The sequence below is a fragment of the Trematomus bernacchii genome, unplaced genomic scaffold (genome assembly GCF_902827165.1).
Source record: "Trematomus bernacchii unplaced genomic scaffold, fTreBer1.1, whole genome shotgun sequence".
Classification (NCBI taxonomy): Eukaryota; Metazoa; Chordata; class Actinopteri; order Perciformes; family Nototheniidae; genus Trematomus; species Trematomus bernacchii.
Window position 1 is genome coordinate 5635946 of NW_022987821.1, and position 17091 is coordinate 5653036.

Here is a 17091-nt window from a genome sequence, read left to right on the forward strand (position 1 = left end):
GGGTCCCTGACATTTTCAACAGCAGGGTAAATGTTGCTTTTAATAGCACAAATACAAAAACAAATGTCGATTTACTTGTAAGGAAACTCTATTTTGAGTAGTATTCATTTCTGGCTAATATTACAATGGACGGCAGGAAAATGAGATCACACTGAAAGGTTATTTTTAAAGCCACAATAAGATCTCTTATAAAACATTATTGAAACGCTTAACTGAAACTATTATTAAATCACATTCAGTGTAGTCAACTTAATTTAGCATGTGTCATTCAGGTAAGTGCAGTTCGAAGTACCTGTGACAAAATAATTTCTGTGTTTGTTTAATTTCTTTCCCTGTTTCTTTGTTTTCCATCCTGAGTGGAGTGTAATATGGGTGGGGTGGGGGACACAGTAGGGTGGAGGCAGGGGCTAAGCCTCTCAGAAGTCTATTGTATGCAGCTGTAGGTTGGGGCTGACTGCATAGATGCCCCCCCCCCCCCCCCCCCCCCCCACTGTTTACTTATTGTTGTGGGATTAAGATATCTGACTGCCTGTCTGGCTTCAAAAGCCGGGGGCGAGACGCAGCGGGTGGAGACGGACGGGCGGAGATGGAGACGATGTGATTTACGTCTCATGTAGAAAAGCTGTCAGAATTGTGTAGACACATATATGAGCTCAAAGTGATTGACAGCTCAGATGTGGTGATATATTAACACGTATGGTAGCTACTAATGATACCCCAGGGACACTGTGCGTACACCCAACGCTTTGATATGACGGAGATATACATCGCTACACCTTTCATTATTCTAAGGATTATTTCTCTTTGAATGTATAGGTGTGTGTGTGACAGCTGTAGATCCCATCTCTTTGACCAGAGCAGGCTTCTTTCATCCTCCACCAGTTATTCAAGTCCCTATCTCTATATGTTGGAGGGTGGGGGCATTAGGGGGGTCCTTTGTAGTGCTGTCGATAACATGCCTGTCTCAGGGTTGTCTTAAGTACTGCGTTTCCAATCGAGCACATGAAGAGAATGGCCGTGTTTTTGCACTTACAGTTTTGAAGTCAGTTTTGTGCCTGAGGCGACAAAAATACTGAATAGAAATATATACAGGGTCCCCGCAGACCCTTACAAAAGACTTTAGATTCATAGATCTAAAAATAAAACCTTAATTGGTATAAAATAAATAGTATAAAAAGTATGGAAGTAGGATTTTGAGCAGTTTTTTTCTGACATTGCAATTAAAATCTCCAAGTAATTGGTCAAATCTGTTTTTTGTGTTAATTAATTAGCAAATGTTCTTGAATAATATAATAAAATAGATGTCATGCAGATCAGGATAGCAGACCTAAAAACACTGGTATTACTCCACACTTATTGTATCCCAAATGTTTTGTAAGACACAGCATGTGCAAAGTTCACTTCCTCTTGCCAACCCTATCAAAAATAAAACTCAGGCACAGTGCTGTGTGTAGATATTTAATTCATGACAACGTCTCTCTGCCTTTACACATTAAGGAAACGTCTTTTGTCTGAATGGATGACACATGTCTTCCTTCAATTATGATCAACTCTCTACTTTGTGATATTTTCCTCATCCCCCACGCTGTCCCACCCCCCAGAGGATTGTTCTAAATCTGTTTCCTCAAAGCTCCCACATCACCGTCTGAGGTGTCTCATAATTGATTGATTGCGAGATGTACCTACTACATAATATATGTACAATCCTCCTTTCTGGCATAGTAGGTGTATGTCGGATTGAACTACAAATTCTCTTTCTCTAGAAAATATAACACGCTTTAGTCCAAAATGTATACCTGTTATATTAATGCAGAATAGTTAAAGGGGGAATAACAAATGAAAGGCTGCTTTCAAACCTAACCCTCACAACTGTACATACACAAATATAACCTAACAATACAAAGACATAATTTATATTTAAGTCTTCCAATTAAATATTTACCCTATCTTCACTTTGCTTAGTGTGAACAGAAGAGCATCCGCAATAATGTTCTCCATATATTTTACAGCCGTTAATCTTAGAACTAGGTGGGCGAGCCAGGTTATTATGATCATGTAATGAACCATTCACTTATTTCACATGTTTCCCTATCATCCTCACGCCTTATTGCTTAGAATTAAATTCTGTATATGTCTGCAGAACATTGGCTGGAATTAGATAAACAAAAGGAATACCTGCTAGGTATTAAAATAAATGACTAATCTTCTGATGTGTGAGGCAACATCATCAACTTTTCACCTTTTTAATTTGGGACATTGTTAGCATATTAACCATTCTCATCATTGCTCTTCCTTGTCCACAGGACTCCTGGGGCCACAGTGCGCACCAGGGGCCGCCTCGAGTCCCCAACACGGAGCCCACCATGAACGGGGGTCTCAATCCGACGATGGCAAACAACAACAACTACGTCAATTCTGGAAGTGGTGAGCCACACAATATTTGTCTATTTGAGCTGTCAGATAGTCAACATGAGGCTGTGAGTGTTTGTGTACGCACGTTATCTGCCTCTGAGCGTGTACACACACTGTGTTTGTCAGCCTGTGTGTGTGTGTGTGTGTGTGTGTGACACCCAGCCAACGCTCCTGACATCGCATTTTTACAAAACACACCTTTCCCAGGCTCCCTTTATATCTGTTTCCTCGCTGCATATTCATAGCGGGAGAAAGGGAAGTCATTAACTGTGTTTCTCCTCTTTTCTCCGAACGCGGCGCTCGCTTTTCATGTGCAAAAGATCTGACCTTGGAATCATTAAGCTGATGAAACGGCTTCTAAGTGGGCCGTATTTGCATTCAGAGTATTGTGCAAGAAAAAAAGAGACTAACAAACTCTTTTAAATTAATTCTTTATCTCATCTCCCCTTTCCTCACCCTCTGGGATGCTTTTCTCCATCAGACTGGCACTACACTCATGTTATACAGATAACACAAATGATTTACAGTGGGGGGATGGTGGCATCTGTTTGGAAATGATGTGCTCTGTATTGATCCTCAACACACTGATTTTCATACTGTCAATATGTAAACATCCCTCTGTGTGCACCTAATTCAAAAGGATGACGCACAATATTCAGAAATCATACACACACTGGCATTAGGAGCGTCACGTAAACACCTATTCCAAGTTTGGAGTTTAAACAGTTTCTTGTTCCTCCTCAGCTTCGTTTCCCGCTGCGACCACAAACGGCAGCTACGGTCACTACGGCAACGAAGACGAGGACTACGACGACGGCGGCTTCCCCCCGCCCCCCTCCCCCGGCTCTGTGGAGGAAATGAACAGAGACTCAACCCAAACTCCCCCCCGCCACAGGTACCTGCACCGTCAGCATGTTGCACTACACTCTGGGCCACAGTTATTATATTCTAATGGCACTCTTATTATGTGCCGCTGTGTTATGAGATAGAGCAGAGTCATTACACTCAATATTACATGCATTATTTAGACCAGGGGTCGGCAACCCCTGGCACGCGTGCCACCAACGGCACGCGGCACCGTAACCAGTGGCACACTAGGAATAAGTGGAATAAGTGTACAACATATTTATTTTATTTTCGGATCCTGAACGAGACCGCCGCCAGAGCGCGTCTCCCCGTTACCTGCAGAAGGAAACCATGCACGCAACGCAGCCCCACTCAAAAAGGCCGATTGCGAGACGTAACATACATGACACTTTTCTCTGTGTGCGGCAAAACAAGCTCGCCAAAATCGCTTCACCAGTCTGGCAGTATTTTAAGTGTCCGAAAAAGACAATAAAATAGCGGTATGCAACGTGTGTGAAGCAGAAATCCTGCAGCTCCACCCGCTGTGACGGACCGGTGAGCGGAGCAGAACACACAAGAGTTAGACCTAACACACTTAGCTATTTGATCTACCTTTGGAACTAGTTATAAATATATTTATTCTTCACTGTCACTCATTACTGGATCAGTGAGCTGCTTGAGATACTGGCAGGCTGTCAGGAGAGAGAGAGAGAGAGGGGGAGAGAGGAAAAGAGAGCGCTTCCGCTCATTTCTCCCGTGTTATTATCCAAAGTTAATGTAAACTTGAATAATGTAGGCTACTTCATTTGAATGTAACAATTATGTTGGTTGTTGTTTGTGGAAGCGCCAGTGAATGAGCCCCATTAACTGAGTTTTAAACATCACTTTTCACGAGTGTTTTCGTCGAGCTCTTCAACACCCCCCCCCCGTTGATAATTCACGATCGTCGGCACGCTGATACATTTTTTTTTTTAGAATGGCACTTCATATCAAAAAGGTTGCCGACCCCTGATTTAGATCATACAGGCTAATTGCAATAGCCTATTTGCATTATGCATACTTAATTATAGTGATAGCCCAAAGGAGTAAACTCTGTAAGAGGCTTAGAAAAAGCTATGATACATGTAAGTAAGGGTTTCTGAATGTGTGTGTCCTGTGGTCAGAGTCTGGCGTCAGTAACTTGTTTTGCTGTATGTTCAATAGAGATGCTATTGTTCTACTGAATCGTGCCATCTGGAGACGAGGAAATTGAATTTGTTTGTGGGCTTTAAATCACATGTACTCTTTGTTCGGGTGATGCAAGTCACTAAAAATACTTTTGCACTCCTGCTGCACTGATTTAAAGAGACCCTATTATGCTTTTTCCCGTTCCTGTAGTGTGTTAAATAGGTTGTTGTGCATGTAAATGGTCTGCAAAGGCTACAATCCCAAAGTGTCTCTCCCACACACTGCAGCACAAGCAGTATGAGAAAAATAAAGAGCTTTTTGAACATTAAAGTAGAAACACTTAATATGAACCTGACAATGAGAAGAATAGGGCCCCTTTAAGAGGGAATATTGATACAAAATGATCTGTTGAAACTGTTGTTTTGCAGTGAGTTTCAGAAGGAACGTCACGAGAACGCAGACGACAACAGACCTCGCAACAGAGGATCCAAGAGCATGGACATGGGTCAGTATACACACACACGCACGCACACACACACACACACAAAGCTCTTCATCAATGAAAGGAGCTCTTGTTCGCCAGCTTGAAAGCATTTTCCGAAGCGAAAACGCAAACCCAACCGAAACATACGAGTCCAATCAAGGAGTAAGTCTACACAAACAACCACAACACTATCACATGCTCTTATCACTACATTTCTTTGTTGTGATACGTAACCCCCTCCCCTATTATCTGCGGCCTGAGGGGATCGACCTCCTGAACTCATAAACCCCGGGGGCTTTCCAACGAGCTGCAAGGACACGCCGTCTGGTGTGTGTCGTGTGTTTGTGTGTGAACGAGACGCAATCTCACCGTGTGAGTGGAAGGCGAGAACGATGGGGCTTATTTCCTCGTATTAACCCGAGCTGACCCCCGTACCCCCCTCTTTTTCCCTACAATCTTTTTCCATCTCTTACTTTCTGATACTTTGTTATCAGGATATTTCTTTCCCTCAGCGTTCCCTCCATCTTTGTTTATCTCCTTCAGCACTTTCTTCTTCTTCTTCTCTGCCTCTCTCTGATTTCCAATCGCGGTTCATTAGGTTCAGTGGATTGGCTTTCTTCCTGCAGCACACGCCTCTGCCACCCAAGCTGATTGGCTTTCATTATGGACAAGGGTGGTCCGCACACACACACACACACTCCCTCCATCCCACTGAGGAGCCATTCCAATAAGCAGCCCTATCTGCCTCCCCTCTCTGGCTTCTATCTCCATCTCTGGCCGTCCTCCATTTCAATCTGTTTCTGTGTTATCGCCCTGCTTCTGTCCATCTCTTCCCTGTCCAAAGTACATGGCTAGTAAGCAGTATGTGTGTGTGTATGTGTGTGTAAAGATGACAGGATCACATAGGAGCCCTGAGATGCTGACCCTGTCTACACGTTTTATATTTAAAGAGCTTTTTCTTCTCCTTCCTCTGGAGGGTTTCCCACATGTCAGTCTCTACGCCTGCTTGTATCTGAGCTTCAGCCGCAGTGCAGGTTAGCTTTTATTAAACGCCACTTGACAGAACGAGGTGAGCTTCCTTTATTAACCCTGGATGCCTTAGCAAATAGTCTGTTGACTCAGGGCTTCCACTCGCACACACACAGACACACACACACACCGCCTGCTGATGCAGAGGTGAACAGTCGAGTCACTGATTCTACAGCTGAACCACCAGTGCCTGGAAGCAAACGGAAAACATGTTTCTGCTCTCTTACTTTTGACTTAGTAAAACAAATACGATTTGGACTAGCAATAATGGGAACTAATGCATTTATTAGACGACAAAGCGACGGTCTGTTATGGGAAATGGTCTGCCTATATTGGCTTTAAGATGCTCAAAGTGCATTGCAACATCTGAGCTTTTAGGATAGGGATCTTTTTGAACATTAAAGCATGTCACAGTCGATGAACAAAATACAAATACGAACCCGAAAATGAACATAAAGGGCTTTTAACACAAAACAAATTTCATTGAGTAACAGCTCGAGAAGTCTGCATCTCTTAATGCTTTGTATTTCTTAACTGGCAGACCATGATGCTCCAATATGGCGTATAATAAAAAAACAATCTCCCCAGCAGTGTTACAGGTTATTGTTTGTGTAATAGAGGGACAGTATGGATCCATAAAAGAGCAAATGGAGTTTAGCCCTGATAGTCCACCAGCCTCCGAAGCGCATTAAGACTTTCATTGAACTCACTTCCAGGATACAGTTATCAGGTATAGTGCATATATATAACACTATAAGGTTTTTCTACATTTTGAGACAAAGCTTCTATCTTTCCTCGACAGAAAAGTTAGCTTTTCATTATCGGGCTGGTCCATATCGCCTGGAATAGCTTTTCTTCTCCAAACGTTCATTTATCTTGCTCGTGTGCACAGGGAAAGTATTTCTTTGTCTTGGTAGCTACAGATGTTTCTGTGCAGGATTTTATTTAGCAAGCTCTTTTGATGTCCGGACACCTTATCGCGTCCATCTATCAATCCTTGTTTTCTCGTACTCCTCCGTCCCTCCATAACTCCCTTCCTCTCATTTCTCTCTATCCCGCCGGGGAAATTGACCTCATAAAAAAATGAAAAGGATTCTTTAAGAGAAAAAGCAGCGTAATGAAAACCTGTTATTGTATCCCAGCCTGTGGCGGCGCGTCCCAGTCCTGTTTAGTTAGATTAGGTGGAGGTGGGGGGGTTTCTTCTTGTCCCCCCTATATTATTTCTCTCATTCCCTCACCTCTATCTGTTCTCATTTTCTCTCACGAGCACAATATCATCACTCTTTCTTTGTGGTTTTCTTCTGGTTTAATTTCCTTTTTCTGTCGGTCTCATTTTGACTCTCCGTCTGATTCTTCTTCTGCAGGGAGCAACCCGCATTATAACCATTTACACTGAACACAAAGCTGCTCCATATTAAAGTATGTGTAGCAGGCACTATTATGGGTTATTAACGGTGTTGTTGTCTGTTTTCAGTGGCGGATGAGAGCAACATGGGATCAATGGGGCAGAGGAACGGTACGTTTTTTATTTTAAAAACATGCATACCTCTTTTGCTCCAATCTGAGACTTTTCTCTTTTTCTTACACACTTAAATAAGTCCCATTTTGTCCTCCTCTATTCTTATGCATTTTCTTGATTCCTTTCTCCCATTTTGCCCCCTCTTCCTCCCTCCCTCCGCACCCGGCTGACAAAGTTGAGTTGTGAAGCACTTAGTGTCGGAGCTCTCGCTGCTTTATAGCCGTCCAGGTCAGCAGGCCCACAGCGCTCAATCCTCGCCCAGCTGACAGCCGCCGTATAGCATCACAATCTGCTCCAGTTACTCCACCACCTTTCTTGTTTTATATGAGAAAAGTCTAGTTAAAGGTACAATATAAAGTATAGTTTGCTTTTACTGAGGCATTTCACAGTAGTGGTTCAAAGGATATATATGATTCACTCCCAACAATGGAAGCACTTTACATTTCTGACTAAAGGAGATGGAGCAAATCTGAAGGCAATATTACATATCCGTCTCATTTCTACAGCCAAAAGAGTGAAGCAAAGTCGTTGTTTTACAGTATTGTTTTACACTTTATCGATTGACTTGTTATGTCTTTACATTGTTTAAAAGACTATTTGTCCCATACAATATAAACAAACACCAAACTAAGAAACATGTCTTAGCAAATGCCCTAAATCCATATTGTTTTTGAAAGCACCGCGGCTGCATGTCGGAGCAGTTTGTGCTGTGATAGGAGCAGGTAAGGCCACCATGACTTCCCACTGAGTCACATAGAAGTTGCTCCATCTTTCCTCAGTGGCACAGTGTGATTGTTCTGAGCCTGATTATACATCTGAGTGTTGCTGGAGAGAGCGAGCATGCTCAGTCGGACTGCAGAAGATTTTAATTGTGGAGTTCGGCAGCGTCTCATTTAGAGCAGCCGCTGTATATATAGACACTGCAACGAGGCTTATATAAGAGGAGGGGAATCATGACTAGCATTTCAGTCCTGATGTTGGAAGACAGGCACACACACACACACACACACACACACACACACACACACACACACGTACACCGATCTCTTAAATCCACCTGCAACAAGCCAACTAAGCCGGTTGCCTGCGGAATACAAATAACCCGAGCACTGTTGGTGACCTCAAATCCCCCCCACTCAGCGCTCACACAAGTGGCTTCTCCTCCTCCTCCCCCTCCTCCTCCTTCTCCTCCCTCCTTGCCCTGATTTTCCTGGCATTTCTGATCAGCGCCCGTAACCCTTTTGATATACAGCGTTCCCTTTTTCTTATTCATCTCCCCCTTTGACGTCTTGGCTAATGTGTATCGACGGGGCTTTTGCGTGTTTTTCATTTTTGCTGACGCAGTGCATTCGCCCCACCCTCCTCCCTAAATGGCCTCAGTTTCTTTATGGGCTTTGACATATTTCATTAGGCGGATGGTCTTAAGAGGCCTGCCTGGCTTCTTTAATCTGGCTAAAACCCTTTTTCTCTCTGGCTGCGAGGAGCGCTCCACTTCCCTCCAGCTCCATCACTTGCTCACGCTGTCCCCCCTCTCTCTTTCCCATCATTCTCCAGTCTTAGGAGTCTCCATTGTCAATTTTCCCTTTTTTTGCCTTTCATCTTCCTGGTCGCTTCTGTCTTGATTATTCTCTCCGTCTCCTTCTCTATCTCAACGGGCTCATCCTTTTTTGTTATTCTCTCTTCCAATCCTCCGCTGCTGTTCCAGCCTCATGTGATTATGCTGAACATGCTCCAGTCTCGGGTGTTTCCTCTACGAGAAAATCCCCCTTTTAGTGTATTTTGTGAACGTGTGTGAGATCACCAGAGGAGTAATGGACGGATATGCCTTCATTCATCCCCTCATTTTTCTCCCTTAGAGTCTAACAATTCCCCTGCTAGCTAGTGCCCTCTTACAACACACCTGGGACACACACACACGTTACACACACATAAGCATTGCAGCCTTGTGTTAAGACGTGTGTTTTCTGATGATCGTTTGCACTGCCTCTTCCGTTGTTTCTCTCTCTGCACAATGAGACTTAAGAACCAGCCGGCTCCCTGCCAGCTCTGAAGCCTCTGTTTTGTTTTCACACGCTTTGTTTGTGTGCCCGTGTAACTCTGCCTCCTTAGCTTGCCTTCCCTTTTCTGAGCCAAGTCTGCTTTGTTTCACATTGTCACCTGAGACCTCTAGGCAACAAGGTGCAGTGTGTGAAGTTATGGAAGTGACACAGGGTGCTGCTCTCTCTGACTGTAGCTGCTCATTAACTCTGCCTGTTCTCTCTGTATTGGGGTGTGTTCGAGGCTACCACTTTTTTGGATCCCGTCTAATTGCCCATGACTCTATTAAGGCTTATTTTTTCGTGTTCCCCTGTCATATCAGGTCTAAAATTCTGCATATTTGGTGCAAGTAAGTGATCCAAAAGTCAGTTTTGAACCAGGTATTTTCAATGTTAGACTCAGCAGTTCCCCCTGATTGCCCACTGCTGCACGTTTACAGTACAAATGGCACATGTCCCGCTCCACACAGCGCGCTCCAGCCCCCATCCATACCCTGCCAGCCCCCTGCGCTGCGGTGATCCAGCAGAGGTAAGCAGTAATTATGAAATGGCCTTTTAAGTCCCCTCCAGTTATTAAAGCCATTCATCTACTCGCAGGCTGGATACATACGGCCCATATGTCCCCCCTCTCTCATACATCCAAACAGCTAAACCCAATTACTGGCAGAGCAGCGCCTCCACCCAGCCTCTGATGCAGCTGAGTGCAGTCAGACAGAGACGCAGGGATGCCTAATGATCGGACAGCTCTTTAATTGGAGTGGAGTTTTGATTGGCTATAACATGGATTGGATTTGCTTTGACCGGATGAACAGTGGTCGGAAGTGATTTAGTTTGGAGTGAAGTTTGTCGTATGATGGGAAGACATTTGAAGCAGTAATGGCGTTCTGTTTTCCACCGCTGTGACGAAACATTATTAACTGTTTAAAGGACAAAACTGACAATAGTCTACATTATTCCTATTTTTAAGGACTTTTACCCTTTTTAAAGTACCTGCGTATCTTCCGTAGAAACCATTTGAAAACTTGAATAATGCCTCCATATGCGTCATGCCACTTGTGCGTTTTTACTCCACAGACGTCAAATATGTCATCAGAGAGGTTGGCTGCAGTAAATCTTCAAAAGCCCGTATTCAGTACATTTAATCTAAGGTGAAGCCAAGAGGGTCGGCCACATGAGAGATCTTTATGTGCTTTGTGCATTTCTCCGTGTAGTTAAAAAAGGACTTAAATCCATTCATAAACATTCATTGAGATGAGATTTGTTAATGGCTATTGTAATTCAACATGTGTAAGGCTCCTCTTGAGCTTTTATGGAAACGGTGTAACAGAGGAAGGGGCCGTTCTCGTCTGGTAACGGTGTGTTTAACGCTTCTATTGGATTAGATTCAGTAACCTCTGAGGAACAGGGCCACACTTAAAGCAGGCTTTGTTTTACAGGTGTGTGTGTGTGACATGGGTTTTTATAGAAGGCTGCAGGTCGGTGCCTGTTTTACACAATGTTTTATTTGCCTGTCCTGAGATTGGATGTGCAAGATGTGGTGTGTGTGTGTGTGTGTGTGTGTGTGTGTGTGTGTGTGTGTGTGTGTGTGTGTGTGTGTGTGTGTGTGTGTGTGTGTGTGTGTGTGTGTGTGTGTGTGTGTGTGTGTGTGTGTGTGTGTGTGTGTGTGTGTGTGTGTGTGTGTGTGTGTGTGTGTGTGTGTGTGTGTGTGTGTGTGTGTGGTGTGTGTGTGTGTGTGTGTGTGTGTGTGTGTGTGTGTGTGTGTGTGTGTGTGTGTGTGTGTGTGTGTGTGTGTGTGTGTGTGTGTGTGTGTGTGTGTGTGTGTGTGTGTGTGTGTGTGTGTGTGTGTGTGTGTGTGTGTGTGTGTGTGTGTGTGTGTGTGTGTGTGTGTGTGTGTGTGTGTGTGTGTGTGTTTTTCACTGTTAGCTAAAGTGTCTCCTTGGCAACTCATCGTCACCTCTGTACCACCACCCCCCCCCCCCCTCCAGCGGTGTTGATGGAGGGGGCACTTTCTTGTAACCGTGGCAACCTTTCAGCCAGTGTGCTGCAGCGCTGCTCGCTGTGGAGCACATTGTAGTCCAGTTGATGGGCAAGTGTTAAGAACCCGCTGAGACACTGTGTGCACAGGGTTTAAATTGGGGTGGGTGTGTGTGTTTTTTGACTGCTGCAACAATGACCATTCTAATTAATAAAATAAGACAAGTTGATTGGATATGAGAGATGCAGTAGAATTGATTTAGTTTTCTAAAAAGAAGTCCCCATAACATTTTTATTCGTTTTTTGTGCACTTTTATGGAAAAAGATTCTAGACTCTTAAATGAGAATCTTTTGTAGTTTTATTTTCTCCTCTCTGATTATATTTGAGTTATGGACAAGACATTCGAAAATTAGCGTTATTCATATTTAATAGAAAAAACAACTATTTAAAAGTATAATCAAAAAGCCCTGCAGCCCTTTGGTGTAGTATTTAGGGCTCTGCAGTGTGTGTTTGTGTGTGGAGACACATGTGTACAGTATGTGTGCATACATCTGATTGATGTATGAATACTTCAGAAATGGTCGGTATGACTAAGCCTGATTTGTCTTTATCCTTGTGTTCGTTCATTGGTTGAGATAATTGAAGTTGTGTGCAGGCAATTTTGGTTCGCAAGTGGTGAGAAAACTATTCACACAGAATATCATTATTGATTTATTTTTAACCCATGAAACAATAGGAGAGAATGAGTTTGTTGCCCCTCACAGGTTGCAGCTGTGTCTCACTCTCACTTTTAAGGTGACACCTTTAAAGAATAGAAAATAGAGCGGTGTTCATCCTGCAGCGCTGTCAGCACAGCAGGAGCCCAAGGCTACGTTCCAGGCAAACACTTCACTGCTCAGCCTTCACTAAAGGAACAATGTACTGTACACAGCATGTTGAGAGGTGTGTGTGTGCAGCTGGATGTTGGCATGTGCCCATTGTTGTGCATACAGCTACAGGGTGGGCTTCTGAGTGGGCGTTTAGTGTGAAATGCAAACGCCATTTAAAGCGGTAATTGGCATGTTCATTGTTTTCAGAAAAACATTTTCAGCATTAAGGAAGTCTTACTACAGATTTCACAGAAGCCACACATCTATCAAAAGTTAAAAAGTATTGTTTTATAGTAACAAAAATGTTGATTATCGTTTGATGTTTTCCTTTTAAAGAGACCCTATTCTGCTTTTAGTTTTTTGTCCTGTCCTGTGTTATAAAGGTTGTTGTGCATGTAGATGGTCTGCTAAGGCTGAAATCACAAAGTTCCCACCAAAGGAGTTTATATTAACTCATGCATGAACTTAACTTTGTATCAGATATTTTCCATCGCCACTCAAGCCTTCAAATTACTCCGAGCCTTGTCCTTCTGAAATCGTGACGCCCAGAATAAGTCCTCGGACTTTGATCAACAAACAGAAGTGAGGAGGGTGGAGGAGCATTACAGCTGTGAAGGGCATCGCCCTGTTTGGCTGTTAGGCTGTTTGTCAAATATGTGCACCAGCTTGAATCAGTGGCAATCAGGCGGACGTGATGCGAACGGATCCACGAGAGCATCTGCTGGCACAGTGGGCGCCGATATGTGATAAACGCTGATTTCACCCTCCATTGGATCGAGCTGGCGATGATGGCCACCTCTCCCCCGCTCATCCATCCTATTAAACCCTCATTATTCATTTACCTCCAGCCTCCACCCACCGCCTGACATGCATGGAGAGAGTGCACCCAAAGCCTCACACACACAAACTAGCAAAAGTGATCATATTACTTCCTGTTTCATCGTCAAGGACACAAACCACTATCTCACACAGGCAGTATCATGACTTTTTTTTTTTCATTGGACCAAAAATGCTCAACACACACACACACACATGTGCCCACGCTCTCAGACACACACAGTTTCTCTGTGTATAGTGCAGCAGTGCGCTGGCAAGGAGCTTAATTCTATCAGGCTGCGAGCCGGACAGCCGTAATTACATTTGTGACACAAATCCTGCCTCTCAAATTGAGCGTTTTATTCCTGAGCGCTACCCCCTCTCTATTTATAACCCCTTATTCCCTATAAATCCCACTTCCTCTCAGAAAGTCAATTTAGGACTTAAAAGGCAGCCGCTTACTCTGCCCCCCTTCCTCTTTTGCCGCTTCACTTTTTTCCTGCTCTACTTCCGAGCTTTGAAGCCTTTAAAATGATGTCTTAAGCAGCGAGTGCCATGATGCGAGAAAGTCATCCCTACAGGAAAGTTCTGTGTCTGTAACTGATCTGAAAAGTCACCGTTTCTTTGTTATACATGGTTTGTTCTGGGTTTTCCATCCACATCTCTTGGTTACCAATTCCTCACACCTTACATGACATTCACTTCTTTCTCGAATTGTCTCAGTTTTTCCTACAGCTCTGGATTTTCCTCGAATCTTCCCTCCTCCCCCTGCTGAGTCAGCGGGGCCTTTCTGCTCCTCCGTCTCCCCTTTCTTGCTCTCCCGATTTGGAGGCCATTCCTGAGTTCTGTATGGTGGCAGATCATTTATTCCCCCTCTCTCTTGGTTAAGCATGAGCCTGTCTGTTCACCTGTGCCTGTACCACTCCACCTCCTTTATGTCGCTCCTATAGGACTCTTTCTGTCAAGCCTGCTTCCAACCTCTCACATCTGCTTTCTGCTACCTTCATAGCTTCATATTCTGAGTTTGAACCTTTTTAAAGCCTCATTCCAAAAAGGTCAGGTTACACTTAGGTGATCTTGAAAGCCGGGTGACTGCAAGATATCAATATATTTAATAAATTATTTAAAATATTAATGAATGTGTGTGTGTGGGAAACGTAGCTGAAAAGCTTGAGATATCCAGACCCAGAGTCACTAACTCATACTGCCCCCCCCCGCCCTCTCTTGTCTCTCTTTCTGCGTCTCAGAGCCTTCAGCTGGAGCAGCGCTGGGTCCCACCCTCGGCCTCTGGAAGTCCAGCTCCCTGGAGAGCCTTCAGACGGCGGTGAGGGAGCAGAGCCGCAGCCACGCCCAGCAGCCCTTCCACCGCCCGGGGCCCCACACGGTCCGGGGCGCCAACCAGAGCTTTCGCTTCGCCATCGACAAGTCCTACGACGGACCCTCTGAGGATGGTAAGACTTTACAACAAGACAAAACTTTAGAGAGTGTTCCTTTGAAATGTTTGAGACTATTTCCTATCCCTTTTTTAATTAGACCCTACACTGCCAAGGCACATCCCTCAGGCTTTTTAACACACTGGCGCTCAAGAAGAGCCAGAGGCCTGCCAAGGGACGGTGCTTAGCCTTAATGAAATGCTAGATGATTTTATCCACTCAGCAATTTTGGAACTTAATATTATACAGCAGCATAATTCTTGTAAGGCTCTACCTCAGTAATCACAAAAGACGTCAAACACATCTGTGTGTTCGACTTCTATGTGATTACTGAGGAAATGATACTATGTGTGAGCTAAAACTGACAGACTTTTGTAATGGAAAAAGGACCTGTCTGCATTTGTTTGCCTGCACAAGTCTGACTTTGACAACATTTGGCAGGGAATGACAATTAAACAAGTTACATATCTGTCCTTAGCAGGTGTTCTGACACTTTGAATGAAACATTAAACTATAAAACAGAACCACTTATGCTGTTCTTGGCTTGGATTTTGCAAATAGATGCCAAATGTAACTTAAGGCAAGTGAAAATGACTGCTCCAGGTGTAGAGCCTTTCCTCTGGCCTCCTCCCTGCACTGGGAGTATAGAGGACTAACTAGCTTACTGGTCAGATTCCTCACAGTACAGTGAAACGTACATGCATGCTGCACACATACAGTATACTGCCATCTCTGCCCTTCACACTTCCTCAGACGATGACGGCTCCGAGCAGAGCTCCGATCAAGAAACTCTCGTCAGCAGCTCCACTCGCCTGGACGTAGACGACGGAAAGAAGAAGAAGAAAACTAAAGGGAAGAAGAAGGAGAAAAAGAGCAAACCGAAGAAGGAGTCTGTGGATGATCCGGAGAAGAAGACCAAAAAGAAAGGATTTGCCCTCCTAAGGTAGGAACATCTTTAAATACGTTCTGTAGTTTAAAGTTTCTTCCATCAAGGTGACTCTTTGTTTAGTCGGTGATAAATTAAGCATCTCCAAAGTCTGCCATGACGGCGCCTCCATTGCTCTAAATTGAAAAGGTCACCTGCTTAACAAGAAAAATGGGAGCTCAAACGGAGCAGGTAATGAGGCTTGTCTTCATCACTAACTCAAAAAACACCAAGGTCCTCCTGGAGCATCAACAACAAACGTGATTACTTTTGTTTTTGTGTTCAAACTAAACAATCTGCAGGTTCAGGGTCATACAAGAAATACAATGAGTCCTGTAAACGGTAGATTGTATACAGATATCGATGAAAAAAAGCTGCCCTACTTTCCCCTGGTTCTGTTTCAACAAATTACCCACCGAGCCTAGAAGGATTATGGGATTTGTGACTATTGGGTATGAACACAACCTTCGCCGTAATGGAGGGTATCCATTATCTCTCGATCCAAGCAAAGTCCCAGCGACACCGGACCAACCCGAGCAGCTTGTCACCGCTTTATCAACGCGTCCCCATCGTGATTGCGGGGGTCCAATCCTCCAGCAGCCAGCCTTATCTGTTGGCAGTGACACGGTGTGGTCAGTGTATCACTGCACTCCCAACACTTGAGATTCAATTAGGCTGCTGCGAGAGATAGCGCAGGCTGAGCGTCGGCCTACCGATGGCAGATAAGAATCCAATCGGCCTCAGTGTCAAGGGCGGTAATGGAAGAGATGTTCACATGGTTAGGTAGTGCAGAGTAGGACAGGCAGGAGAAGGGCAAAGTGAAGGACACACAGGTGAGTGTGTTGCGCGTCATTTCCCCAATAAAAAGTACTCTGTGTATCGTAAATAGTCACAGATTGAGCTCCTGCTGCTTCTCCGCAGCAGAATTTGTAGGAGCTGAGACTGCTAGCTGTGTGACAGATTGTGTTTATATGTTTAGAAGGTAATCTCTGCATCTATACTCCACAAACATTTCCTACGTTTAACCCTCAGTCTCTTTCTTTATGAGTCTCCCTCTTTGGGTCTTCTCTTATTTCACAAGTCATTTTATACATAGCACATTGTAACAGCACAGTCATTAAAATGCCCTCACTGTAAACCCAATTGTGATGGAAATAGAGATAGTTGGCCACACAGTGACAGTTTTTACATCCAAAAAGTTGAACATGTTGGATGCCCCTAAAGCATGTCTGAATAATGCAGCATTTCTCCTAGTTCTAGGAGAGTTGTTTGGTGAAAATGCCCTGGATATTATTATTTAAAACCTTCTTGCAGGCCTATGCATGTAAACACACACCTTCTCCTTTCCCTGTTTGCACAGTCATCCTCGTGAATTGGCACCAAAAGTCAGAAACACTCCTCAGCAGCCCACTGCTCACTCCAGCTCAGCGTCTGAGTGCTTTCCTGACTAAACAATAGCAGTCTTGTATAAAATGCTTGCAGATTGTTGCTCCACACACTCTCCCCTCTCTCTCCCTGGCCTTTATCTGGCCGGCTTGATCGTTATTGAACTTGAAATATGACTTAATTAGACGGAGTAT

The 17091-nt window shown here is 44.2% G+C and overlaps 1 protein-coding gene across 4 annotated transcripts in view; it reads left to right on the forward strand.

The window, feature by feature from the left end:
• The window catches only part of pard3ba (par-3 family cell polarity regulator beta a), a 116128-nt gene that overhangs the window by 56413 nt on the left and 42624 nt on the right, over window positions 1–17091 (forward strand). For all 4 annotated transcript variants that reach the window (XM_034151302.1, XM_034151303.1, XM_034151304.1 and 1 more), the window contains 6 exons: window positions 2304–2424; window positions 3157–3307; window positions 4854–4930; window positions 7413–7454; window positions 14401–14604; window positions 15340–15529. In XM_034151302.1, coding sequence (XP_034007193.1) covers window positions 2304–2424; window positions 3157–3307; window positions 4854–4930; window positions 7413–7454; window positions 14401–14604; window positions 15340–15529 — 785 coding nt within the window. The remainder of the gene's footprint in view (window positions 1–2303; window positions 2425–3156; window positions 3308–4853; window positions 4931–7412; window positions 7455–14400; window positions 14605–15339; window positions 15530–17091) is intronic.